Source organism: Brachyhypopomus gauderio, chromosome 18 (genome assembly GCF_052324685.1).
Source record: "Brachyhypopomus gauderio isolate BG-103 chromosome 18, BGAUD_0.2, whole genome shotgun sequence".
NCBI classification, from domain to species: Eukaryota; Metazoa; Chordata; class Actinopteri; order Gymnotiformes; family Hypopomidae; genus Brachyhypopomus; species Brachyhypopomus gauderio.
Window position 1 is genome coordinate 10,918,088 of NC_135228.1, and position 27,258 is coordinate 10,945,345.

At 46.8% G+C, this 27,258-nt stretch overlaps 2 protein-coding genes across 7 annotated transcripts in view; one reads left to right on the top strand and one right to left on the bottom strand.

Moving 5' to 3' along the window:
* LOC143481373 (rho GTPase-activating protein 26-like) overlaps window positions 1–21,461 on the top strand; it is a 51,262-nt gene extending 29,801 nt beyond the window's left edge. For 3 of the 5 annotated variants that reach the window (XM_076979373.1, XM_076979375.1, XM_076979374.1), the window contains exons 11-24: window positions 341–422; window positions 1,492–1,528; window positions 1,687–1,752; window positions 2,130–2,204; window positions 3,617–3,701; window positions 4,273–4,331; window positions 7,026–7,131; window positions 8,053–8,212; window positions 15,107–15,257; window positions 15,720–15,957; window positions 19,580–19,615; window positions 20,266–20,355; window positions 20,643–20,734; window positions 21,321–21,461. In XM_076979373.1, the coding sequence (XP_076835488.1) occupies window positions 341–422; window positions 1,492–1,528; window positions 1,687–1,752; window positions 2,130–2,204; window positions 3,617–3,701; window positions 4,273–4,331; window positions 7,026–7,131; window positions 8,053–8,212; window positions 15,107–15,257; window positions 15,720–15,957; window positions 19,580–19,615; window positions 20,266–20,355; window positions 20,643–20,734; window positions 21,321–21,418 (1,375 nt within the window). In that variant the 3' untranslated portion in view covers window positions 21,419–21,461. Of the gene's footprint in view, window positions 1–340; window positions 423–1,491; window positions 1,529–1,686; window positions 1,753–2,129; window positions 2,205–3,616; window positions 3,702–4,272; window positions 4,332–7,025; window positions 7,132–8,052; window positions 8,213–15,106; window positions 15,258–15,719; window positions 15,958–16,148; window positions 19,616–20,265; window positions 20,356–20,642; window positions 20,735–21,320 lie in introns of those variants that run through there. The other 2 variants (XM_076979376.1, XM_076979377.1) reach the window with 2 other exon arrangements.
* A 256-nt stretch (window positions 21,462–21,717) lies between these two features.
* The window catches only part of LOC143481375 (glucocorticoid receptor-like), a 38,334-nt gene continuing 32,793 nt past the window's right edge, over window positions 21,718–27,258 (bottom strand). For both annotated transcript variants that reach the window (XM_076979379.1, XM_076979378.1), the window contains 2 exons: window positions 27,038–27,195; window positions 21,718–26,922 (listed from right to left, as the gene is read on the bottom strand). In XM_076979379.1, the coding sequence (XP_076835494.1) occupies window positions 26,770–26,922; window positions 27,038–27,195 (311 nt within the window). In that variant the 3' untranslated portion in view covers window positions 21,718–26,769. The remainder of the gene's footprint in view (window positions 26,923–27,037; window positions 27,196–27,258) is intronic.

A 27,258-nucleotide genomic window follows, 5' to 3' on the forward strand; every position in this document is an offset into this window, starting at 1 on the left:
CATACAGCAGAGCAGCTGAATTGAGTCTTCAGGATGGGGGTCATTTGTGATTGATGGGTTAGGAGTGGAGAGGAGGCCATTATCGGGAGTGAAGGAGCGAGTGTGGGGGGAGAGACATCAGTGTTTGGTGATTTATGAGTGTGTGTAGGTGTGCGTGTGCGGTCTGGCTCTGGGGGGTCAGAATGTCTCCATCGTGGTAGCGGCTGGGAGGCCTGAAAATCGGCTTGTCGTGTCTGGTCTGCGGGGTGGGGTGGGGGTGTTTGTGAGGAAATACGAGCAAAACCATATCGTTATGGTTATTGAATTTGTGTGTGTGTGTGTGTGTGTGTGTGTGTCTCAGGCCGGGTGTGATGGTAACCATGCAGGCTCTGTCCGAAGAGGATCGCAGACTGTGGATGGAAGCTATGGACGGCAGGGAGCCGGTGTGTTGCCGTGGTTTTCCGCATCACAGCATTAAAGATGGCGGCTGACTTTAAGATCCTGAACCAGTGTGCTGAACACTCGGGGCGTCCCCAGAAACACCCCCACTGCACCAAAACGTCCCCAGAAACACCCCCACTGCACCAACACGTCCCCAGAAACACCCCCACTGCACCAACACGTCCCCAGAATTACCCCCACTGCACAACCACGTCCCCAGAAACACCCCCACTGCACCAACACGTCCCCAGAAACACCCCCACTGCACCAAAACGTCCCCAGAAACACCCCCACTGCACCAACACGTCCCCAGAAACACCCCCACTGCACCAAAACGTCCCCAGAAACACCCCCACTGCACCAACACGTCCCCAGAAACACCCCCACTGCACCAAAACGTCCCCAGAAACACCCCCACTGCACAAACGCGTCCCCAGAAACACCCCCACTGCACCAAAACGTCCCCAGAAACACCCCCACTGCACAAACGCGTCCCCAGAAACACCCCCACTGCACCAACACGTCCCCAGAAACACCCCCACTGCACAACCACGTCCCCAGAAACACCTCCACTGCACCAACACGTCCCCAGAAACACCTCCCCTGCACCAACACGTCCCCAGAAACACCCCCACTGCACAACCTCGTCCCCAGAAACACCCCCACTGCACAACCACGTCCCCAGAAACACCTCCACTGCACCAACACGTCCCCAGAAACACCCCCACTGCACAACCACGTCCCCAGAAACACCCCCACTGCACCAACACGTCCCCAGAAACACCTCCACTGCACCAACACGTCCCCAGAAACACCCCCACTGCACCAACACGTCCCCAGAAACACCTCCACTGCACCAACACGTCCCCAGAAACACCCCCACTGCACAACCACATACCGAGAAACACTCCCACTGCACCAACAGTGTTCACGCAGTGCAAATGGAAAAGCAATTGCACAGAATACGGCACCTTATGTGTTTGCCATGTCGTTTTAACGAAGATTGCACACAGATGTTCTCGCTGCTGCGTGGGGGGCGTGTTTGTAAAACCGAATGTCTTTCTGCCACAGGTGTACAACTTGAATCGAGACAGCCAGAATGAAGGAAGTATGTGCTGTGCTGGGCATCTCCATATGTTACAATCACACACACACACACACACACACACACACACACACACACACACACAAGCAGAACTGCCTTGCAATGATAACACATAGCATGTGTGTCATGGTACTTAGTGAGTACGCTTATTCTCTTTCCAGTGGCCCAGTTAGATGTGATTGGCTTCAATGTCATCAAGAAGTTCATCCATGCTGTAGAGACAAGAGGTACGTGTGTCTGCATGGGAGCCACTATTGTGTGTGTGTGTGTGTGTGTGTGTGTGTGTGTGTGTGTGTGTGTGTGTGTGTGTGTGTGTGTGTGTGTGTGTGGTGTGTGTGTGTGTGTGTATGAGACATCACTGTAAGTGTGTTTCTGTATGTGTGTGCCAGTTTGTGATGCATCACTACAGGTGTGTGTGTTTGATGTGCTGTTTCCCATGCTCTTGTGTGTATGTGCTTGTGTGTGTGTGGGTGGGTAGGTTGGTAGCTTGCGCATGTATGTCTGACTCATAACTACAGGTGTGTGTGTGTGTGTGTGTGTGTGTGTGTGTGTGTGTGTGTGTGTGTGTGTGTGTGTGTTTTGCTCTCATGCTATTCTCCAACAGGCATTGATGAGCAGGGGCTGTACAGGCTAGTCGGAGTCAGCTCACGTGTGCAAAAGCTGCTTAACCTAGCAATGGGTAAGAAAGCACCTCCAACCCAAACAAAAAAACTGCCCAGAGCATCCAGCAGGTGGGGCTGGTGAGCAACCACGGCACCTAGAGCCATGAGTCATGAGAGCAAGCATGTGCTTTTGCTGGCAGTCCAAGACTGCTAACGCCTCTGGGCGATGTGCACAAGCCTGGTGTTGAGTGATGGACACCTTGCTGGTTGGTTTTTTGCCTGGCACAAAACTGCATTGTGACCCACTCTATGCTATTCTGTAAAACCAGGCATCTGTCAGCAAATGTGAAAGGACTCACTGGTGACAGTTTTCAGTTCTTCCTCAGATGGTGTACCGTAGAAATGTGTACTTTGAACACCGACACGAATAAACCCCAGTTTAGTGCTATAACATGGTGTTGGTTGGTCATAATTAGAATATCAAATTTAAAAAATGGTTGAATATGTACCAAGAGTGCCATACACAGGGTAAAGTTTGAAGTTTTACTGTTTTGCACTTGCAAACATACATAAAAAGGTCAGAACTCCCCCTTTAAGCTGCCTTAAAATGGCAAACCAGTTTCTCTTTTCTGGTGAAACCTACACTTGACAAGATTAAATTACATTTAAATATCTAAAAAGTAGACTATAATCTTATACGATTCTGGGGGAAAAAAGATTATCAGGATTTAGATTTACACAAATCTTTTCGCTGGCTAAGAAATGTTTATTTCCGTACACGGAGTCACAGAGAACGTCAGGGGATTTAATGGTATTAGCTGGAATTCGCTCCGCTGCAATGAAATGACCTCTTTGGTCTGGTATGGTGTGAGAACGCCAGAAAAGCAGGACCCGCCCCCAACCCACGCCTCAACCAATCAGCAAGCGGAGTCTCGCACCAGGCCGCGTTTCGGGTGTATAGACGCTGGTTCGAACCCGCTCGCGTGCAAATATCGCGCCGTCGTTGCATCTGATGGCGTCGAGCTGGTGGAGTAGGTGAACATGACCACGCGTTTCCTCTATATTTTTCCCCCCCGTTAACTCCATCTGTCGCTCTGACATACGAATTGCACGGTACCGCCAGAGAGACTGGCAGTTTTTCAGGAGTGTTTATACAGCCTGCAGATCGCTGCCAAAATACGGCTGTATGCCTCGCCGTATATTAAATATGCTCACCCATACATTCAAACGCTCACTGGTGAAGATCAGCATGTGTTATTTGGACTTAGAGTATAAATGGTTGTTGGATGCATGTGAATGATGTATTAAAACACCAGAAGAAAGTTCCTCTGGAATATCTGACATTCATATGGATTTATTAACATTTTTTATTATCACGATGGATTAGATTTGTTAATGATATGTTGCGCCACCCCCGTTTGGACCACAGGCAGCCAGCGCCTGCAGGGACGGGTCAATACTGTACCGTGAACCTGTCGTCTCCCCTCAGATCCCAAGACATGTGCTGATGTTGAACTGGATGGCACCGAGTGGGAGATAAAGACAATCACCAGTGCCATCAAACACTACCTCAGGTACGGCCCTCCGCTTTGACAACACACACACACACACACACACACGGCTCTGCTGGGTACTGCTGAACTTCCCCTGCAAAAGCAAGACACCTGCTGATTTGAGGGCCACCAGCTGAGGGAGTTAATCACCCCCACCACCACCACCACCACCACCACCATAACCTCCACCCGCCAGCCTCCTGAACCTCCAATCCACACGTGTCCTGTTATCCTGTCAACTGCATGGTGGAGGAATACATGATCTGGAAAATCACTGCATTTTAAATGTATTCTTTTAATATTAAATATGTTTCTGATGCATTGTAGATGCCAAAATTCTAAATAAAGTTTACTTATGATTTGTAATGATTAAATAAGCAGATTTTTGGTGTGATTAGTGTGATTTGGTGTGATTAGTTCCTTCTGTTCAGCCCGACAGCTGTAGCTGGTAGTCTGTGCAGCTGCCTCTCTGACCTCAGTCTCTGTACTTTAGCCTCCGGGTCTGTGGGTAGCTCTCACGCCCCTTTTAGCACCTTGTTTGTCTCCATTTGTTTGTTTGTTTGTGTGAATCTATTGTTTCCTCTGCTGACAGGATGCTCCCGGCCCCTCTGATGACCTACCAGTACCAGAGAAGCTTCATAAAGGCAGCCAGTGAGTTCAGCTGCTTCTCTTCTTTATCTTGCTTTCCTTTTCTTTCCTCTTCCTTTCCTTTCTTCCTCTCCCTCTCTCTCTCTCCCTTTTTCCCCCCTCTCTCTCACTCCCTCTCTCTCTCGCCCCCCCCCCCCATGTCCTCCGTGAGCGCACCGTCTCTGTTTCCTTGTTTTGCCGCCACGCTCTCGCTCCCATGTTCCCCGATAGCTCCGCCCCCGAGGCCAGCTGGTGGCCCCGCCCCATCCCGGTCAGGAGGGGCAGGAAGGCAGGGCGGGTCAGCTCCATGGAAGAGGAAGGGGATTTTTTACAGCATGGCCTCCGGGGTTCCTTCCTACCGCCTCTAATATGAAGCCCTCGAGGCCCAGCACTTCCTCCGCTGACTCTCCCCCTTCCCCTCTGCCCTGCCTTTGGTTTTTCCTAACTTCCACTTCTCTCTCTCTCTCTCTCTCTCTCTCTCTCTCTCTCTGTGTGTCTCCCTCTGTCTGTCTGTCTGTCTGTGTCTCTCTCTGTCTCTGTCTCTCTCTCTCTCTCTCTCAGATTTGGCACACGGGGCAGTAATGGGGTGAATTAAGGATCTTGTCCTCGTGCGAACCCTGGGAGACTCCCCCCCCTCCACACCCCCCCCCCCCCCCTTTCCCTTCTTCATCTCCCCGTCACGGTTATGCGAATGAAGGGCATGGTGCCACCTGGAGCCTGCCTCTCGTCTGGAACAGGGAGAGGTTGGGGGGGGGAGAGAGAGAGAGAGAGAGAGAGAGGGAGAGAGAGGGAGGGAGGGAGGGAGTGTCAGGGGATCGGAATGTCTATGCAAGTGCATTTGCGTGGGCGCTCCAGAGTGGAAGAGCGCATCTGAATTCGGCCCACTCACACACACGACTGAGATAGTGCAGTGATGAAGGTGGTGTGTGTGTGTGTGTGTGTGAGAGAGAGAGAGAGAGAGAAAGTCCACCTCTCTTGCCCCTGGCATTCTCTGGATCAGGCTCCAGTTTGAGCTGCCCCACCCAGATCTCCACTGCCAAATATCTGCTCTATATTTACACCACCCCCTCCACCGCCCGAGCCCTTACACCACCTGTACGCTGCGTGGCGGCTGGGTGAAGCGTGTGTGGACACGGTGCCAGACCTCCGTGTGATCTCCTTCTGCTCACCTCCATCTCTCCCTACACCCGTCCTCCTGGACCAGGACAGGAGAGCAGGCTCCCGTCCGCAGGGGTCGAGACGGGTCACCGACAGACGGGTCACCGACAGACGGGTCAGCGACAGACGGGTCATCCCGGAGGAGAATAGAGGCTTTGTGGCTTAGGTGTGATTATACTTCACGCCAGTAGGAGGCGCTGCCTCTGTGCATGAGGTGGGATGAAAAATAGAAACTTGAAAGAAGTAAATGGAGAAAATGGAGAAAGTCCCCCCCCCCCCCCCCCACACACACACACAGCCGTAAGCCATGCCCCCACACACATACACCATGCTCCCCACTACACACACACACACACACACACATCACGCCCCCCCACTACACACACACAGACGTAAGCCATGCCCCCACACACATACACCATGCTCCCCACTACACACACACACACACACACACACACACACACACACACACACACACACACACACACACATACGCCACTCCCTCTTACACACACATAGACCACAGCAGTACTGTTTAAACTGTCTACAATGGGATGAATGTATAGACTGGTCTCTTCAGCACCTGTCCTGGCAGTCTGTAGACTCTGCTCCTCTACTGTTGGCACTGCTGTGGTAGACTGAACCCTGGCGAACATTCTGTGAACCCTGGCCGACCTTTTCACAAAACAGATGTTAGGAGAGGCTGTAAATGTGTGCATTTATATATATATATGTGTGTGTGTGTGTGTGTGTGTGTGTGTGTGTGTGTGTAAATACACACACAGCCGTGTAATAAATTGCAAATGCTTTATATCTACATTTGTGTTTGTGAAAAAAACAAAACAAACAAACAACAACAGTGTGTGTTTGTGTGTGTGTTCCGTTTATGTATAATTTTTTTGTATGTAGAAACAACACGACCCTATTTAAATATCATGTAAGTGGCAGGTGGAAAAAACAAACATGCAACAACCTCCCCCGGTGAGATGTAACCAGCACAAACAGAGCTCTAACTGCAGGGTTAGGTACCCATAGGTACCGCTACAGAGCAGGTCTGCCTCATAAACTGGCAGCAGTGTACGTGTGTGTGAGACGTGCCTGTACCCGCTTGTGCTTACTCAAACAGAGAAACTGTGGTTTTGCACATTCATAACTGTAACTCTGTCCTGTACAGTTCGTGCCCTCTTTGCGCTCAGGCGAGGGCTGCGTTTGTGCAGGCGTTACTGTGAGCCGCTTTATTGGGTCATGGATGGGTCCCGGGCGGTTCTGCGCCGATAGAAGTCGGTGATGATCAAGGCCGTATGGGCAGGTCAGCCCGGCCAGCACCGGCTCCTCTGACTCTAGGTCGTGCTCTCCCTGAACAGAAGCAGGCTTGATCACTCCTGAGAAGGGCTTCCTTAAGACACGGCATCAGAATGCATTAGAAACGTCTTCCTCTTCAAATCCTTCATCTGCCTCAGTCGTCTTTTCTCTTTCTGTTCCCCTGTCACTCTCTTTCTCTCTCTCTCTCTCTCTCTCTCTCTCTCTCTCTCTCTCTCTCTCTCTCTTTCTCTCTCTCAGAGCTGGACACCCCAGAGGCGCGGGTGGAGGAGGTCCACGCCATCGTTCATCGCCTTCCCGAGAAGAACCGGCAAATGCTGGAGCTGCTTGCCCGGCACTTGGCCAAGTATGTTAAGCCCTGCCCCCTTTGCCCCCCCCGCAAGAGTGTGCATAAATTGACCCCGCCCCTTGCTAATTTGAATATATTTGATTGGAATGAGGGACCATTGCCATTTTCAGGGGCGTGATTATCCCTGAAGGTTTTCCACAGCTCTGCCAAAGTCATTAGCCCCAAGTGCGGTTATGACCAGATAGGATTTTTCAACCATTTTCTTTCTTTCGCGTTCACATGAGGCTTAGGTGAGAAGTGAGAGTTGAAGACCACAGCAAAGCACAGAGACCCTCCCCCTCCACCAGCTCACAGCTGGACTCCTCAGTACCTCAGTACCTCGGGCCCTTTACACATCTTACGATACATTTGGCTTGAAGACTCACAAGTCCATAACTTGTGCAGACACTTCACAAATCGCAGGTTGATAATGACTTTTTCCCTATACAACTTTTTAGAGGAAAAATGTATCACACACAATATACACACACAAAAAGGTGTTTGAAATGGAAACCGTTTGAGGAAAAAGGTTGATAGTGACTTTTCCCTCAAAACTAAAAGCTCAGTTTAATATGGTTTTCCCACAGCAAGATTACATGTTATGCACACTTAACATGCTTTGTACTATAAATAGGGAAGTCTAAAACAACTTCTGCAAATGTTTGCCAGAGGGTCTTGTCCAGAGGGACTTAGATATTTAACAGAATGACAGCATGGCTGCTACTGTTGAGGACGTCAGCCGTGACCTTGGAATTGTTAGCATCGCGCTCTACCTGGGGAACTACAGTTACAGTACAGCGTCACGAACAGGAAGTGCTGTGATCACAAGTAACCACAGTGCAGAAAAGTCTTTAAGCATATTATGTCACTCACACCATGGTTGTTGTTTTCACTTGGTTGTTGTTGTTTGTTTGTTGTTGATTTTGCTTTCGTTTCCAGCGTGGCCAACCACCACCAGCAGAACCTGATGACAGTGGCCAACCTGGGCGTGGTCTTCGGCCCCACGCTGCTCCGCCCACAGGAGGAGACCGTGGCCGCCATCATGGACATCAAGTTCCAGAACATCGTGGTGGAGATCCTGATAGAGAACCACGAGAGGGTGAGATCCACCGACCCGGCACTGCGCTCGCTGGGCCGTCGCTCGGCAACGGGCGGCAAGCCGGGAACCCGCGCACACCCCGTCTCCCAGCGGAGAATCATGAGATCCGCCGCTTGAAGGCCTATTCCTGTGCTGGGCGCTAGCAAGTGTTGCCTGGTGGGCTATTTATCGCTCCGGCTTTAAATAAGCAGGCGCTGTCTTTGTTTTGGACTGATTTGAGAACAGCCCTCAGGTCAGTACAGTCTAAATACTCAGATTGGTGGGTTTTTTCATTCTGCTGTAAACACGTCAGGCGTCTGAGTGCTAACAGCCCGAGTGTGCTGTTCCTTCATTGACACAGACGTGTGAACAGAGCGGATAAAGCCACACAGCATACATACCCAGGTCTGATCTATTCAAACACACTTGTTCTAGCCACGACACATAACAATAATGCTGTGTGTGTGTGTGTACGTGTGTGTGTGTGTGTGTGTGGTGTTGTGTATACGTGTTCGGTTCAGCCATGTCTTAAAGGGCAAGCTGCTGACACGTGGTTGCCATGGCAACCAGCCGTGTGGCAAAGCTCAACTCACGTGTCACATGACCAGGACTCGGACAGACTGGGTGACTTTACCCAGCACGGTGTCCTCGTTGTCCTCACACGAGCGCTGTGTCCCCCCACAGGGACCCTACACGGGGCCAGTGGCTTGCCATGAGAAGGACCAAAAAACAGCCATGTAAAAATCTGAAAGACACGCCGATATTAGGACCAGTGTAGGTCAAGATGGTCCAACCCTGTAGCATGAAAGCAGGGATTGGTAATGGCATTTTTTTTAGAAGACCGTAATGAAAAAAATATATAAGAAAGAAAAACTTTGTGGATACACCAAAACTTTCATTTTCACATCTTTGTGCATTTTCTGTTTTTTTTTTTCTTTTGGTGCATCGTAGCAATCCCACTACAGCCCTGCAGAAGTCACGGTCACAACAGGAAACAGCAGTGTGCAAACGCGAGCAGCGCTTCTCTGCTCCTGCACGCGCTCGCAGAGTGTCTGCAGGCACCCCAGAGCTGACGGGTTCTGCTTTATCTCCTCAGATGAAGAGACAAAAACACCCAGCCTCCAGTGTACGGCATGGCAGTCACTGTCACCGAGTGGTTGCAGAGAAAAATTCCCCACGCGTCTTATCGGAGAATCAGCTACGTTTAAAAAAAAAATTGACAACCAAATAGGACAACAGAAATTGTCAAATCAGATAAGTCGGAGATCGAGTTGTGTGGGTCTCGTGTTAAGAAGCTTAACACGAGTAAAGTGGGAAGTGTTTGTAGATGTGTCGGTCAAACCTTGATGTCCGCTCCCATCTGTGCCATTTGTTGGATTGTGCGAACACTCTGATTGGTCGGACCTCGTCGCAGACTCATCTAGAATGTCTGTGATTAGTCAGAATGCTCACAGCACACAATCCCAAAAAAACTGTTATTTGTTAGCTGGGTCACTGTAATATTGCACAATACTGCAATAACTGTTCCTCAGCTATGTTATGTAGCCCTGCTGCTGACACGTAACAAGTGTTAAGTGTCACGTGTTACTGCAATCTTAATGATTGAGAAAAACAATATGGGTAATTAACTAGTCGACCTGTTGTGACCTTCATAGGGCTGCGCAATATATCGAATCAATTATCACAATACAGACCTGCAATACCGATTCTTCAGAAGGTTACAGTATGCAGATAAGATGTGAGCGTGTTGACCAATCTCAGACATTCCAGATGACTGTTCTAAGAATCATGACTCATGAATGACCGACATGTGCATTCAAACACAAACCCTTCAGATTGCAGGCCATCCTATATCGGCACCAACGTGATTTAGTTTGTCGCAAGGCATGCTGCAATCGCAGCCTACACCAGAGTCATTGCAAAATGAGTCGTTTTGTCCAGCGCTAGATCATGGCCCATTTGGTTGGCTTATATGGGAACAGCTTGCTGTACTCTTTCTTCTATAGTATGGTGTAATTATTTCTCAGGGCCGGTTTGCATTTGCCTAATTATGCTTTTAAGTAGCAATTACAACATTCTTCTGAAAGTTCTGGCAACGTCAGAACCCACAATGACAGGCTAAAATAATAGCTCCTATGAAAAAAAGCACTTCTTTTGCACAGATAAACCTTAAAATACATAATTTCTAGACTAGGTAACACGTGAACTGGCAAGTGGGGTACTAATGGGGTACTAATGGTGAAATATGAATGGGAACACAAAAAGCAGAGCTGAAAAGTCTGCAAACAAAGTAAAGAGTGGAGAGCAGCTCTGGTCCACTGATACAAGGCCAACATCTAAACCAGTCTGCAAGATGTGACAACACGTCTTGGAGGAGATCCGGAAAGACACAAAAACAACATTTAGGATGATAAAAGTGATGAATCAGTAAGGAGAATAAGGAGGATTCAGAAGCGAATGCAAGGGCTAAGACAGAGAACGGTCCTGCCGTAGCCTCCGTTACATACTCCACCTCCAACGGATGGAGCGGAGAGACGAAGGATGGAGGAAAGGCGTCAGCATGATCACAGGGAGAGAGGGCCTCGTTCAGCAGCTCTGCTGCTCCACTTGGGAAAAGGTGAGAGGATTGTGACAGCAAGGCATAGAAGAACAGCGAGAGAACATCATTAGAGAAGACCTGTTAGCCAGAAGACAGCTCTCGTCGCCTGCCGGAGAGCCAGACATCCCTACTAACCTCAAAGAGTTGATAAGCCACACAAAATCCAAAATAGAGGGTGCTGTATGCATCTTAAGAGACTTGCATTTTACAATGGATTTGCTATTATTTGATTTTGTAAGATCTTTGGCAATCTGAGCCGTTTCCCCATCTAATTGGGAACATGTGTATGGCAGGGACGAACAGGAATGTCTACTGTGTAATGGACAGAGATTTTTTACTTTTGGGTGGTGCAGTGGGGGTGAGGTGGGGGGTCTCATCTGCCCACTGGTAGGCGAGCCTTTGCCCCAGAGGGAGACACACCCTGGGTCAGCTAGTGAAGACCCCAGTCTTGGGACCACACCTCCTTTGCCTGTTTTCAGATCTAGAGAAATCTAGAGAAAATGGGTTCCATCCATTTGTTTTAGTCCTCGTATAAAGCAGGACCTAGCAGAGCACGTACAAGCTGCATTATGAACAGAATGGAGAATGAGGAGGAGGGATATATAATAGTAATGGGGAATGAGGAGGAGGGATATATAATAGTAATTGGGAATGAGGAGGAGGGATATATAATAGTAATTGGGAATGAGGAGGAGGGATATATAATAGTAATTGGGAATGAGGAGGAGGGATATATAATAGTAATGGGGAATGAGGAGGAGGGATATATAATAGTAATGGGGAATGAGGAGGAGGGATATATAATAGTAATGGGGAATGAGGAGGAGGGATATATAATAGTAATGGGGATTGAGGAGGAGGGATATATAATAGTAATGGGGAATGAGGAGGAGGGATATATAATAGTAATGGGGAATGAGGAGGAGGGATATATAATAGTAATGGGGAATGAGGAGGAGGGATATATAATAGTAATGGAGAATGAGGAGGAGGGATATATAATAGTAATGGAGAATGAGGAGGAGGGATATATAATAGTAATGGGGAATGAGGAGGAGGGATATATAATAGTAATGGGGAATGAGGAGGAGGGATATATAATAGTAATGGAGAATGAGGAGGAGGGATATATAATAGTAATGGGGAATGAGGAGGAGGGATATATAATAGTAATGGGGAATATACACTATACTGGCAAAGGTATTCGCGTCTTCCTTCACACTCATATGAACTTGAGTGATCCATGGAATTCTTAATCCATAGGATTTAATATGTCAGCCCACCCTTTGCAGTGATAACACCTAAACTTTTCTGAGAAGGCTTTCCACAAGGGTCAAGAGTGCGTTTATATTTTACCATTCGTCCAGAAGCGCATTTGCGAGTTCAGACACTGATGTTGGACGAGAAAACCTGGCTCACAGTCTCAACACTAATTCATCCCAAAGGTGTTCTGTTGGGTTGAGGTCAGCACTCTATGCAGGCCAGTCAAGTTCATCCACACCAAACTCACTCATCCATGTCTTTGTGGTCCATGCGTTGTGCACTGGTGCACAGGAATGTTGGAAGAGGAAGGGGCCATCCCCAAACTGTTCCCACAAAGTTGGGAGCATGAAATTGTCCAAAATCTCTTGGTATGCTAAAGCATTACGATTTCCATTTCGAGCCCAAAACACAACCCAACTCCATAATCCCCCTCCACAAAACTTGGAAAATTCCAGAACAATACTGTTCTCCTGGCAACCCTCAAACCCAGACTCGTCCATCGGATTGCCACGGAGTGCCAAAAGGTCACTCCAGAGAACACGTATCCATTGCACTACAGTCCAGTGGCAACATGCTTTGCACCACTGCATCCGACATTTTGCATTGCACTCGGTGATGTAATAAAGTATATCTTATCTTATCTTAAGGCTTGGTGCAGCTTCTTAGCCATGGAAACCCATTCCATGAAGTTCTCCACACACTGACTTTGAGCTAATCTGAAGCCCACATGAGGTTCGGAGGTCTGTAGTGATTGACTCTGCAGAAATTTGCTGATCTCTGTGCACTATGCATCTCAGCATCCCCTGACCCCGCCCTGTTGTTTCATGTGGCCTGCCACAAGGCTGAGATGCTGGTGTTCCCACTCACTTCCTGTTTGTTACAATACCGTGGAATTCCACTGTGGAATATTTAGTACTGAGGAAATATCATGACCGGACTTGATGTCCAGGTGGCATCCTATCACGGTACCACGCTGGAAGTGACTGAGCCGAGCTGGGAGTGGCCTATTGTTTCACAAACGTTTGTAGAAGCAGCCTACATGTCCAGGTGCTTGGTGTTATACACCTGTGGCCATGGAAGTGATTGGAACACGTGGATCTAATTATTTGGATGGATGAGTGAATCCTTGTGGCAATATAGTGTAGATGGGAACACCAGCAGTTCATAACATTTGGGAAAGACAAAGTAGACCCTTGCTATGGGATGAAACAGTGGCTTTAGGTGTCCGTGCACCTATAACTATCTGTTGATGTTCATCTTCGCCCAGAGAACAGTACAAGTGAGCCCTGTTTAAGGAGTAAATTAAAACATTAGTCTGTACTCTGAGTTGAATGATAAAGGGACATTTTCACCTCTCATGTTGTGGAAAACACTGAAGGCTCCAGAGGGAAAACCATAGAAACATCTTCATAGACTAAAAAAATGAACATGAGAGGAACTGTAATAAGGTGTAAGATGAAGGACAAACACAAAATGAGTTTGGCGAGAATTCAGTAGAGGGAAAAAAATGAGGGAATGAAATAATAGTTTGGTTGCACATCTAAAACAGAAAAAACAATGAGATTTGATCTAAATCTATGAGAAAAAAGGATTCTCACATTCAGCTTCAGATTAAAATAGCTGAAAGACGGAAGGACATCAATATGGAGGCGTCAACTGTACCAGCTCACACAACTGGAGGGAGTTCGTTTAGAAAAACTTGAGAAGGCACCTTATTACACCAGCTCAGAAATCCCACTGTGAGAGTATCTTCACTGTTTTGCTGGTAAAACTGTAAAAGTTCTATTTACAGGAGAAACATAATTCATTTGTGAAATATAATATATAATATTCATCTGTGACAACCATGAATATGTACAACATATGTACAACATATGAATATGTATATACATAAAGTATCAGAAATGCATCTTGGAAATGTTTATTTAATACAGAACGCCTGTAGAGAACAAAAAGTATGTCATGTCGATGTTTTCTTAGCCAAGCTGGGTATCAAATTGCATAAGTTTGAACTGCATCTGAATGTGAGGAAATACAGTTTGCTTGTTTGACCCTTTGTTAGACTGTTGAGTTAGGGCGTACTCACACTAGGCACGGTTTGCTGGTTCCGTGCTGGGGCCCGGTTATCCCCCCTCCCCACTCCCCCTCTGGCCTGCACTCACACTGGCTTCATCAAACCGGCCTGAGCACGCTTACGTCATCACAACGCCACTTTATTTGGAAAAAAGCGCGCTCACACAACACTATGGAGTTCACGATTCTCTTTTTATTGTATTTTTGGAGTCGTTTTGGGAGTGCAGAAACACGGTGCAAGCACAGATTTATCGATAATTTAACACAACGATTGTCTGCTAATCGCTTTGCCGCTATGACTGTTTAACGTGAGCGTCGCATCACTGACGTCATGTTTGAGTTCCAGCGAAATGAACCAATCAGACGAGGCACCAAGCGGGCCCGGGCACGGATAGCGCTCACACTAGAAGCGAACCGTGCCCGAGTCCACATGAATCGTGCCCTGGCCCACCTCTTCAAGCAGCCCCGAGCACGGTTAACTGATCCGGGCCCGGGCCCGGATCACAGAGCCTAGTGTGAGTACGCCCTTAACCTCAGCCGTTGGTCGATGTCACCAACGATGTTTCGTGAGTGCAAATCAAAACCTACACCCCAAAAAAAACGGCAAACCAAAGGCTCAAAATGCAGTCGAACACATCCTTTTTTTTTCAAAGATTTGTTTCAGTTGGAAAAGCATCACCCTTTAGCGCTCGAGTTCCACACCGCACACTTCCACACCGCACACTTCCACACCGCACACTTCCACACCGCACACTTCCACACCGCACACTTCCACACCGCACACTTCCACACCGCACACTTCCACACCGCACACTTCCACCGACTCTCTCCGCGACCCTTGGCCCCGGTTCGGGATGAGGCTGTGCGGCGGGGTTGTGACCTCTACCCCTCACGTCTACTGTGCATGCACTTCAGATGAGTCTCTCTGGCCTCACTGAGAGCTCCCCTCTTCCCATCCCCCATCCCTCCTTCTTCCCTAGATCTTCAGAGACGTGCCAGGTTCAGGAGCAGGACAGGGCGTCTCGCAGCTCAACCTGCCCAGGAGACGAAGTGCGGAGACCAGGACTCCGTCCTGCAGCGAGAGGCCCCTCACCCTCTTCCACACGCCCACACATTCGGACAAAGACAGAGGTGAGGGGAGGGGGCTGGGATCTCAGTCGTTTTCCTGTGTACCACGCAACACGTCACGCTGAAGTCTTTAGCCTATTTCTTTTAAGCTCAGCCCAGAATTGTTACTTCAGAAATGTTTGTTATAGGTGGAAGTTAAAATGAGTTCTGATTTATGTCCAAAATATATCATATCGTGGGCCGCAGGAAAGACAGTTTGGAACAGCAGTCTAGTCCTACGTCTAAAGCTAGCTCAGTTGTTTAATAGTGTAATACATTACAGTCAGAGCACAGTGCAATTTATTCATACTTCTGAAGAGTATTTCTTATAATGTAATCATCTTCTGCCTAATGTTAACCATGAGCATAATTTCTTAAAAAGATTTCTTTAAATTCTTGCAAGATGAGCTCAATAATGATGTCAAATGATTTCAATAAATACAGTGACACACTGTACGTAAATCTTAAACGGACTTTGACTCCCAGACCTCCAGACGAGCCCTCTCCATCGCTCCAGTGCTCCCGAGGAGCTAGCGTCAGTGTCTGTCTGGACGGCAGTGGCGGACGTGAGGAATAACGTGATGCTGAACTCCGCTGTAGAAACGCCGCCGGCTCCCTCCACACTCAACTGCAACAACACTCCCAACAGAACCAGCAGCCCCAGCAGCACGGAAGGAGACCAAGACGGGATTCTGCTAGCCCGGCCCAGTCGGCCCACGGCACTGTAAGCATGCGCACACACCTTCCCGCACGTGCACACACACACACACACACACACACACACACACACACACACACACACACACACACACACACACACACACACACACACACACACTCACAGTTCTAGTGTTTTCCATTTGTCATATTTTCCTTCAACCTTTTCTCTCTCTTCATGGTCTGGCTTGGTAAAAGGAGCAAAGAGAGTGCACCTCTATTTGGTGCTATTAGTGGAGCCTCGTTCTCTCTCTCTCTCTTTCTCTCTCTTTCCCTCTCTCTCTTTTTCTCTCACTCTACCATTGTACAGGGCAGGGATGGGGTTGGTAATGGATTTTTGAACTAATATGTGAGCACCATTGTGACCACTCTTAATTTTCAGCCATTAGTGAAAAGGAAGGCCGTAGCCATGGGACTCGGCGAGATGTTTTTGTACCGATGGACTGTTATGCAGCACGTGTTTTTTCGTGTGTGTGTGTGTGTGTGTTTGTGAGGTGGGGATTTTTACCTGAGGTGGCCATCAGAGCAATGCGTATGACAAACGGGTACTCTGCTACAACCTTGCAGTTCTCATTTGGAAAACATGAGATGAATTACAATCGAATGTCTCTGCGTTGATTCTGAAAGAAACAAGGTTATTCACCATCCATGATTAAAACAATATGAACGCAGTCGCTCGGAGTCAGTGTTCAGGTCTGTTTACATCACTTGTTCACATTGCTGGAAGGCTTTGGCGCATATTATTGAACTGAAGCTAAGCTAAGATTGTCAAGGAACTACAAAGTTCAGTGTAGTGTGGATTCTTTACCATTCTCCAAAGAACCATAAACTGATACAGTCCATTTATGTAACCTTCATAGTTCATATGAAGTTGAGAGTTTAAGTATGGGCTGTACCATCAAACCCCTGCGTTTTACAGAAGATTCCCATAGGACGTGATGTAGGTTTTATTTCGGTACTTTATAGTCTCAGTCCTCAGTCTTGGCTCTGGGGTTTTATCATGGGAGCGGAAATTACAGTGCCAGACAAGACCATCATGCTCACTCAATTTCCTGTCAGCGTTGTTATCATTGATGTCTGAATTGCATCAGCTTTCTTCCCAGGGTCCTGGCGAGCCCCGGGGGGATGTGGCGGACCCCCTGTCGTCTTCCTTCTCTCCCGCCAAACAGCTGTACGCTCACCTTTCACTTCATTAGAAAAAGATGTAGTTACAGGAAGAGCACAAGGCCGTGATCGATACCTGATAATACTGTAGGAGAAGCAGGGAGGAATACTAACGTGGTATACTATGACCACTCAGGCCTTAGACGTTTTTGTGGGAAAACGATCATCTAAACATTTCCTCCTGTCATACCCAAAGCTATAACTCAGGCTCCTGGGCAGGCCAGAGCATGCTCCCAGTCCTGGAGTCTCCTCCTCCATCAACACCGTACAAATAGACACCAGATTACAGCCTCGGCAAGATATGTAAAGCCAAGACTTTTAATAAGTTAGAGGCTCAGCTGAATGGAACATTAAAGTGAGAAACTGGAGATGGAATTCTGAATGGAATTCTGCCGGGATGAATGAACGATGAATGAACCATTTAGACTTTAAGGATGATTTTATGAAGATAATTTAAATGTATAATATACATTAAGTGTATTCTAAAGGTCATCACTTGAATTTGAATTCAACGTATCTACATTAACATTATTTAATCCAAGCATTATAACTTAATGAAATTTCAGTTACTGTTAGTTACTTCAGCCTCTGGAGACAATCTTGTGTGTGGTCTTAAACAACAACAAAACAAAAATTTATTAACCAAACCCAGACTCCATAGGCTCTCCGCACCTAGCCCCGCCCCCCCACCCGCCCCTGGTGCAGGGTGATTGGCCCAGCTTCAACCACCCTGCGAGAAGATGAACCCAGACTCCATAGGCTCTCCGCACCTAGCCCCGCCCCTCACGCAGGGTGATTGGCCCAGCTTCAACCACCCTGCGAGAAGATGAATGGTAGAACAGCACGAGAGCAGCGCTTAGCAACCTCATGTGGATTAACAAGCCCCGGCGAGTGTGATGGAGCCTACCACGTCCCAGCGGGCTGTAGCGGAGTCACGCCGCTGATTCATCACCTGAGAAAACATCCCAGCAGTCAGTGCAGCTGAGACGGTACAGGGGAGCTGGACGGACCCACGGCCCGCTGCTCAGGGGGAGCCCGTGCTGATTTGACTGGAGCCCGGCAAGAAACAGAAAGAGGTCCGAGGGGAGGTTACATTCAGCGGCCATTAGGTGACCACTTGTGCAAAGCACTGGATCTGTGAAGCCCGCTCTAGATTTAATGGAAGTAGGCAATGAACAGCAGTTACGGAGTAATTTGGACTTTAAGAGTAGGATATGGAATTAGCACGTCAAACTGTGAATTTGTCTTTGTGGCAATTGTTGGGAATTGAAAATGTCAAATAATAGATCAATTGTAACCTATTATTAAGCTAGGGAACCAGAGCTATGAATTACACGTTACTTTATCTCACCGTGTTAGGTTGGGTCGTTCCCATGACAACCTCTGAATGCTCATCAGTCCAGGAGGACGTGATTGTGCTCGGCGCTGCCAACTCCGTGGTCCCCCGTACGGTGTGCAAGGACTCGTCTAATCTCGTGCAAGTACAGAATAACCCCGTTGATGTTTGATACTCCAAAGGGCCATTTTTAAACGGCGTGACTTGTTCGCGCCATCGAGCGCGTATAAAAAGGCAAAGACACAGAGCTTATTTGACTGCTCTTCTCAGTGGCGCTTCCGAGATCTGCATGCATAAAATCGCGGCGCAAAACGAAGACTTTGTTGTTGTGGGGCGCTGCAGAAAGAGACGCGAACACCGTTGCTCCATCTGCTCTGCGTGCTCGACCTTGGAGAGGGAATTCAGCGTATCGGCCGCTGGACGGAAGAAACTGCTGCAGAGGCCTCAAGTCAGGAGAGGCCCTATATACTCACAACACTGGTGTTCTTAATTAGATGGAGGAATTGAAGCTAAAACTCATTTACGTAGCCTTTCACGGGTCACGGCACCATGTCTTGGTATTAAGCCATGAAAGATTGTTCAGTGATATGCTTGGGTTGTTGTGTGAAATGAATATTTTGTCATATGCGATTCTTGCGATTTTAGGGTTGATGGATGGTATTTTGGCTGCTTTGGCTTCAGTTACATGTACTTCTGAGGGCAAGGAGGTGAGATTTAGGGGATTACTCACAAGGGTGCTCAAACCTGAAGGTACGGTATGCTGTGCCGGTTACAGCAGTCTATAAATTTTCTGTGTAATGCCTTTCTGGGGAATCACGATCCACACAAAGGGCTTGGGTGAGTTCGACAATCAGACACATTCTGTACTTTATCAGGTCTTACTACAAGGTGGAAACAACTACTGGTGTCACTGCTTTAATGGCATATTATAGGCGCTACAGAAGAAGTTAAACTTTGATCCATACATTGTGGAAGCATGAGGGAGATGAGGGAGGTCATTTTTGCACCATGTCTTCCGAAGACGCGCACACACACACACACACAACACAATCTATCTTTAAAATTGCAAAACACATTACGTAGGAAAAATAAACAAAAGCACCTTGTCTCCCTTCCTTTTGTATTCTAGTCCAAACCCGAAAAGCCGTGGCAGTATATCAGCAAGGTAAGACAAGCTTGTGTGGTCCCTCAATCTGATAAGCAGTTTTGATATGCTGATATACCTAAGGGTACAGTGTCGAGTTTGCTGGCTGGTATGGTCTCTAGACAGTTCATTAGACTAGAAATTGCTCAAGAAATTTTCATTTTTACATTTCATATCTTATAAAAGACCAGTTAATGGTTAGCGTTCAGGACTTTGAAACTTTCTAAAGTACTGACTAATGCTAGCGATTGCATTTTGGGCCAGAATGAGATTTATATATAAACTGATAAACTCCATGTTGAAGTAAATATACTATTTAGTTGTCATTCAAACCAGTTTATAACCTATCACACTTTACAGAAAGTTTAAATGTTGAACAAAGTGAACTATCGTAAGCCTTTTTCATTGTACTCTGGTGTTTATTATATAGCACATCTAATGCATTGTCTGGTCAGAACAACATTGCATGGATGGCTGATGTTCCCCTATTAACACTAAAGCCCGTTCTAAGTAATTAGCACTGGGTCACCTCGGTGTGCATGTGCTTCCAATGACACCCACCATAAATAGAGGCCTAACAAAGCATCAGCTTCTATTAACCTGTATATCTATTCACCACTCACTCCGTGTGTGTGTGTGTCTGTGCGCATGTGTGTGTGTGTATATAACAGCCCCACCTCACCCCGCTCCCCTTCCTGGCCGATGTTTTCCGCCCCGTCCAGCCCCCAGCCGTCCTCCTCCGCAGACTCCCCCCCGCTCAGGTGTGTCCCTGAGGTCGTCCACCCACGCCTCCTACCCTCGCCACCTTTCTGCATTTCCCACGCTGCACTGGGGCACCTTAACACTTCTGGAGCACTCAACCCAAACCCTGGCCACCCTGCTGCTGTGCTCAAGCACCTGGTGGCTTCTTAACAACTGGGTTCACTATTATTTTTAGAAAAAATGTAAATCGTCATGATTCTCTGGCAAAAAGAGGCAGACCTGAGCCATCCAAGCAGAAGTGATCCCTGCCCCCTCCCTCTCTCCCTCTCTCTCTCTCTCTCTCCAGCCCTGCACCACAGAAAGCCCGCGCACTGTACGCCTGCAAGGCCGAGCACGACTCCGAGCTCTCCTTCTTCGCAGGGACGGTATTCGAGAACGGTGAGTCGCCACCCGGTTGGTTCCGTTATCCAACTTGGCATTAGCATTACTTTAGCATTAGCATTGATGTAGTGGCAAAGGTTGGACGGTCAAAGTTTTTTCTACATGCTGACAGCAGAGCTTGAGCAGCAAACGTTCTCCAGGGCTTATTCGCAGATTTTGAGTGCAAAATAGCTCAAAAAAAGAGATTACAAGCTTAGAACAATTAGCATCATACAGTTAGCATTTATTTAATTGGTGATCAGAGTGCAGAAACCACAGGAAGAAAGGCCATCTTATCTTGGGGCCATTCGAACTACATTTGAGGCGATTGGAAAATCTATTCCCAGTGCCCTCCAGGTAAAAAGACAGTGATACAGACAGAATGATTAGAAATGCCATTTAAACCAGAGAATTTTCTTATCTGTCATCTATTATTTAATAAAAATGACCAGCATTGCAAAGGGCAGTTATGAAGTACAGAAATCGTTTATTTTCACATTTAGGTTATGTATATGATCAGAAAAGAAATTAAATAGAAATTTCATTATAGTCCATAACAATGTATTATGTGTGTATGACCCCTACCCCTCCCCCTCCCCACCAGTTCACCCATCACGGGAACCTGGCTGGCTGGAGGGCACGTTGGCCGGGCGGACGGGGTTAATACCCGAGAACTACGTGGAATTCATAGCCATGGACTGAAATATGAACTGCCACTTCACCCAGTGTTTAGAGGACTGACGAGAGGAGGCGGGGAGGCCGCGGCGTGTTCCCAGATTCAGAGCAAAGATCAAATGTTTGTGTGCGCATGTGTGAGGGCCAGAACGCCTGGCTGTTCCCCATAGCGCTTCAGTGTTTGGCCTGTATAACATCTGCGAAAGTCTTCTTCAAGGAGAAAAGGGGTAGATGTGTGTGTGTACATATATACACCTGTTTTCATATACTGGGACCAAGTCACTGCTGCCGTTCCTATAGTCAAGCAACTGAGCTTTTTGTGAGGGGCCTTAAACCTGTTCTTTGCTTTTCTTTTCTTGCAAGTCTCCTCTTGCTATGAACACTGGGATTGTGGGCCTGCCTTGATTCACTTCTGGGGTGGGGCAGGCCACACCCAGTTTTCCTGTAAAGGCGGGGCCTGTGGAATGTCCCGCCTTCCACCAATCGCATCTTCCAATATTTAGGGCCATAAACAGAAACTTGCTCTCTGTGTAAAGGGTTGTATTTAAGTTTGATAAACCTCCGCCTCCTCTAAGCAAACTTGTAAAAAGGGTAAAATGTTCAATGAGTCTTAATGTGAATGGAACTGTGTAGTGATATATATGCTGCGATTATTTATGATTCCTTCACTCAGTTGAGGTCCATGCTCTCCTGGAGTGTATTAACACTGTAAATAATAGTTGATAAGGTCAAATTTTTACATAAAATTTTATATTTTGTACTGCCTTACTAACTTAATTTTTTGGCATCACACTTGCTCTTTTTACATAAAAAAAACAAATATATATATAAAAAGATTTTGGAGCTTTCAGTTGCTTTGAAAATTGAATACAATGAATCCAGATAAATTACCTTCAGGTCATTAAAGGTCTATGATGAAATTCTAAGCGATGGTGTATTCGTTTGTTTGTGGTCGCCTAACCTTTCTGTCTGGCACTGGGGTTTCTCAGAATGGAAGCTTTCCGTCTGCTTATTGTGGGTGTTGGAATACACCTCAGGGGCTGTTGGCAGGACCCAAACCAAATTAGGAGGCTTCAGCCACGATGGCATGGCAGACTTCTGCAGATCTCACAGGGAAGAGAGGCAGGGCCTCCTTGATTCTGCCAGCCTTTTTCTGCCGATGTGGGCATTGTGTCTCACGGAGCAGAGCAGGCTGGGAACCGCAGTGATATAAACACTATCAAGACTGTAGCAATGTATGCAGACGCAAGTCGCAAGAGCCTTCGCAGATGCTCCCTTGAAGGAACCTTCATGATGGATATCAGAAGGTTGGCAGCGCAAGACCAGCTTCGGATCGTCTCCCGCTGACTAGCTTCACGTGGTTTTACCTGTAAGTACTGTACTGTGGGAACCAAGCCAAGCATGACCCTGCTGGGACTTCGATCCCGTCAGGAGGACGTACATCAGCACTGTGTATGTGGTGTCAGACCCATGCACTCTATTCGGTGGACGCCGACAGCCACGAGCACCAGCAGCAGGGAGGAGACGCCACCCGTCAGCCCAGATCGGTGAAGCGGTTTCGGCTTTAGGGTCTCAGACCTCGGGAGCAGGACATCGAGAACAGAGCACACCTGATGTAGCTCAAACGCAGGACACCGAAAACAGGACATCATCCTGCAACCTTTTCCAGTTCCAATAATTTAGCCCTTACTAGTTTAATTCACTTGTTGATACCTTTAATAAACATGTAATAAATTTACATAAATTCAGAATTATATGCAAGAATGTTCTATAAATTAATTTTGACCTACTTTTAATGACTATGGTCTTTTTTAAAAAACAAATGGCAAGATGTGCTGGTGCCAATGTAGACCAATGGAGAGAAAGGATCTGCCCTTCACCGTAATTCTACCCAAACAGACATGAGAAAATTGGGTCAGAAAAGGTCACATACTAATCCCACACATGGCAAACACTGAACAGGAAAAACAACACCACCCTCCCACACAAAATTACTTTGTGTAGAACATTTAATCAAATTGGTGTAAAGATTGACACTGACTACTTAAGTGTAATACAAAACTATTTTGTTTTAAAACAGACATTATTCTTTACGCTGGATTACGTTTACATAAATGAAACACAAACAAAACAGACTTCAATATAAGCCATATACAAGTGAAATATAATCGGCCCTTAATTTTTAAAGATAATATTTGCATGGATTTTGTACAAAATAGACGTTCTTAGACCAGTATTAGGGTAGTGCAAATTCCCAAACTCTGGTAGATTATTTTCACACAGTTTTATCACACTCCCAACCCCATTTTTTTTCCTTTTGAAGTAACTTGATTTTCACAGCAGTACACATTAGACCAAATCCTTAGAACTTTACAAAAGAAATAGAAAAGGAGATAAAACGATACATTCTAGACGTACGTGGGATAGTAAGTGCTACTGTAAAATGTAACTGCTTTAAAACACCAGTTGTTTGTTTTGTAATCTGTGTTGCTTTGGTCGTTCTTTCACACTATGAAACACCAGCCCCGCCTCCCGCTCTACTTTAAATCCCAAACTGTGTTTATTTTTTTAACACAGTGATTCTCTCTCTCTCTCTCTCTCTCTCTCTCTCTCTCTCGTCTTTTCTACGGATTTATAGAATTTCTATTTACATATACATTTACAAGTCAAATATTATAAGTATTTAAAAAGTAAATGTGCAATACTTTATTTGTTTTCTTTTTTTTTACAAAATACCAACAAAAAATAATAAAAGTGTCATACGCAATACAATTTTCTATAGTAAAGCGATTCAAATATGAAATAGAACTTTAATATACTTCAAATTAGTGAAGGATTCCAGACAATTCAGTTTTCTCGAGTGGCTGTTGGATTAAGTTTTCCTGAATTCAAATACTTCTTATGGCTCACTGTCTCCCTTTAGCAAGGCCTACTGTGAATTAACAGAACAGAACAAAAGACACAACTTACAAAGCCCATTAACGATTTTGTCCATTCAAAATCTACACAAAACATTCTTGTCCATCTATGTGCTAGTACGGCGTACGCTGCGAACCAGGCAGTATACCAAAAGCATGTGTCTTTTAGGACGAATGAAGGCGGCTCGAAAGAGCATGACACAGCGGCTCGGGCCTTGAGAACGCACCTTGCCCTTGGTCGACGCAGCCCTGGGGAAACGGTGCTAGATCGTGCGAAGATGGTGAACAGTGTCAACGCTGTTTTGTTCATATTTTCTTTTAAACTTTAGAAGTTAACCCACTGGTTCAAATGCGATACGGAGTATGGCAGAGCTGACATAAGGAACACACGGAACTGACAGTGACAAGCTAATGACAACCGTTAGCGACCAAAGATCGCCTCAGGTCAGTCGCACCTTGTCGCCTGTGTGTATTTACACCTGAAAACGCCAAACACTAATGACACGCATGTATTCTGCACTTGCGCTAAAGAAGACTCCAGAGAAAAATGTCTCCTTCCTGAAGATGCAGGTTTCATAAAACGATTATAATGAGTTTTAAGCCTCCCGCCTCCTCGAGTGCCTCCTTTCCATCAAATTGCATATAGTAACGTCAAGTTAACGACACGTGCTTCACCTGTTCTGTACTACATTGCCTGGAGTAAAACACAATGTTTGCTTAGCACACTGCCTCGGCACACCAACACAATCACATAATGCGACATTATGTAGATGAGCTTAAAATAAATTAAAAGTAAAAAAAAAAAAAAAAAAACAAAAAAAAAAAAACAGTCATCATGCCAAATTTAGAATGAACAGCCAATCAGAAATGTCCCTCAAGGTCGACCGTCGAACGGTGATATGCACTTGCGTTCATTAAATGGACTGCATCAAATGCACTAGGGTCTTAAAAACGAAACTAACAGGTACATTATAACAGGTACGTAATGAAGTGCTCAGAGTTTGAAAACAATTCTTTTGGAATTCAATCTTTTAAAATTATTATTTGTATGCGCACAAGCTGTATCGGTCATGTCATTTACACAGACTCAAGACGAAGCTAGTAAGTGCATTTGAGGAAAGGGAATTTTTCTTCACAAAGAAATGTGTCAGTCACTTAGTAGGAAAAAAAAGCATTCTAAAATAATTTCTAGCACTAAGAATCAATGAACACAGTCCACTCCAGTCCTGAACAGAGCTCAGTAAAACACTCATGGGAGAACCGATCTGTCTCGGTCCAAAACCAGATCCAATGGTAATTTTCCATACTGGCACCACAGGTGTTTCACAGGAGATCCTACTGGATAGTACCGTGCTATCCTGCTGCCCCTCACCTGTGCCCCCATCCGCGCCCCTGCCTTTCAATCGTACAGGAAACAGCCTTGTGGGCTTGTTCCTGAAAGCTGGGGCCTTATAGGACAGTTGGTGCGAGGTCGACGACAGCAGCTGTGTGGTGGGTCAAGTGGGAACTCTTTTCCTTTCCGGATTCGCTTCAGTTGCCTGTCGCAGTCAAGAGCGATAAAACGTTTTCGGTGTGCTTTTTGAGAAGGAGAAATCTTACTTTCCTTTCTTGTTTCTGAAAGGAAACGGCCTGCAGGATTAGTGCTCCATCTGATTAATGCTGCTGTTATCCCACAACCACCCTCCCGTTCCCCACACCCCCGTCTGGAAAGTCAAAACCATGAAGCATGAATTTTGCTTGTGGAGAAGCCGACAGCAATTCCAAACCGCAACACGTTTGTTTTCGGTGGGGTGAGGGTGCTGGGGGCGGCCCTGGTCGCCGCGGAAGAGGGCAGGATGAGGGCCGCGGTGTTACCTCAAACAAAAGCTTGTTCTCCTTCAGCACCCCGGAAGGCTGCCCAGTTTGCCCAGAAGCAAACCAACGCAGTGGCTTTGAGAAACTCTGAAAGTGGAAAAGGGGTCGTGGCTGCAACAAGACACCAACACAAACAGCGCACATGCCATTTACTTGCACCGGACAGAGGAATAGCTGTTTTTTTTTGTTTGTTTTTTTTTTTTAAAGGCACATTTTCCCTTTTCTGATATACCTTGGTAAACAACGTAGCAGTGTACATGCAAATAAATCAATAGAAAAAAAAATCTATAGAAAATATTCCATTCTTGCTGAAATCTATGAAATTGGCCTGCTCCAGTCTAGGTGGTTCAGTGGGAAACATGACAGTAAAAGGTTGAAATTGGGTTCATCCTGTTCTCAGCGTCGCCACAAACATTCATTACGGTCCTTCCTCTGTCTCTCGAGTTTCTCCCACGCTTGTTGATGCGCACACACAGCGGAACAAAAAGTCATGGTCTCACATGCTCAGTCCTCGATAGCTTAGGGCCTACTCTGGGAGGGAGGGGGCGTGGCTGTCCACCTGGGGGCGGGGCTCATGGTGCGCTAAGGCGTTGCCTTTGTCGGCTGTCATTTCTGGTGGAAGAGGAGCGGCTTGACGCTGCCGTCTTTGATCTTCGGCAGCTGGTTGCTGATGATCTCGGCCAGCATCTCGGGAAACTCCACGCTCAGCGACTTGTTCACGAACGTGTAGAAGCAGAAATTCAGCAACCCCTCCACCATCTGCAAAGCAAACGCGAGGGATCAGCCCAGCTCACTCCCTCGACCCAAAGAAACCAAACAAGGCTACAGTGCTGGGCTGACATTACCCACGGGCCTCGGGCCGTTCTGCCCTTACCTCCTGCATGGAGTCCAAAAGCTTGGTGAGCTGGTAGAACCTCTGCCAGTTCTGGCTGGAGTTCTCGTCCCGCTTCACGATGGCTTTGCCCAGCTCTTTAATGTAGGTAATGCGAATTTCATCGAACACCGCCTGGCTCTTCAGGCCGTCCTTTGGTACTGCCATGAACAAATCACACACACAACCTCACCATGTCAGAAAAAAACTGTCACACAGGGTCT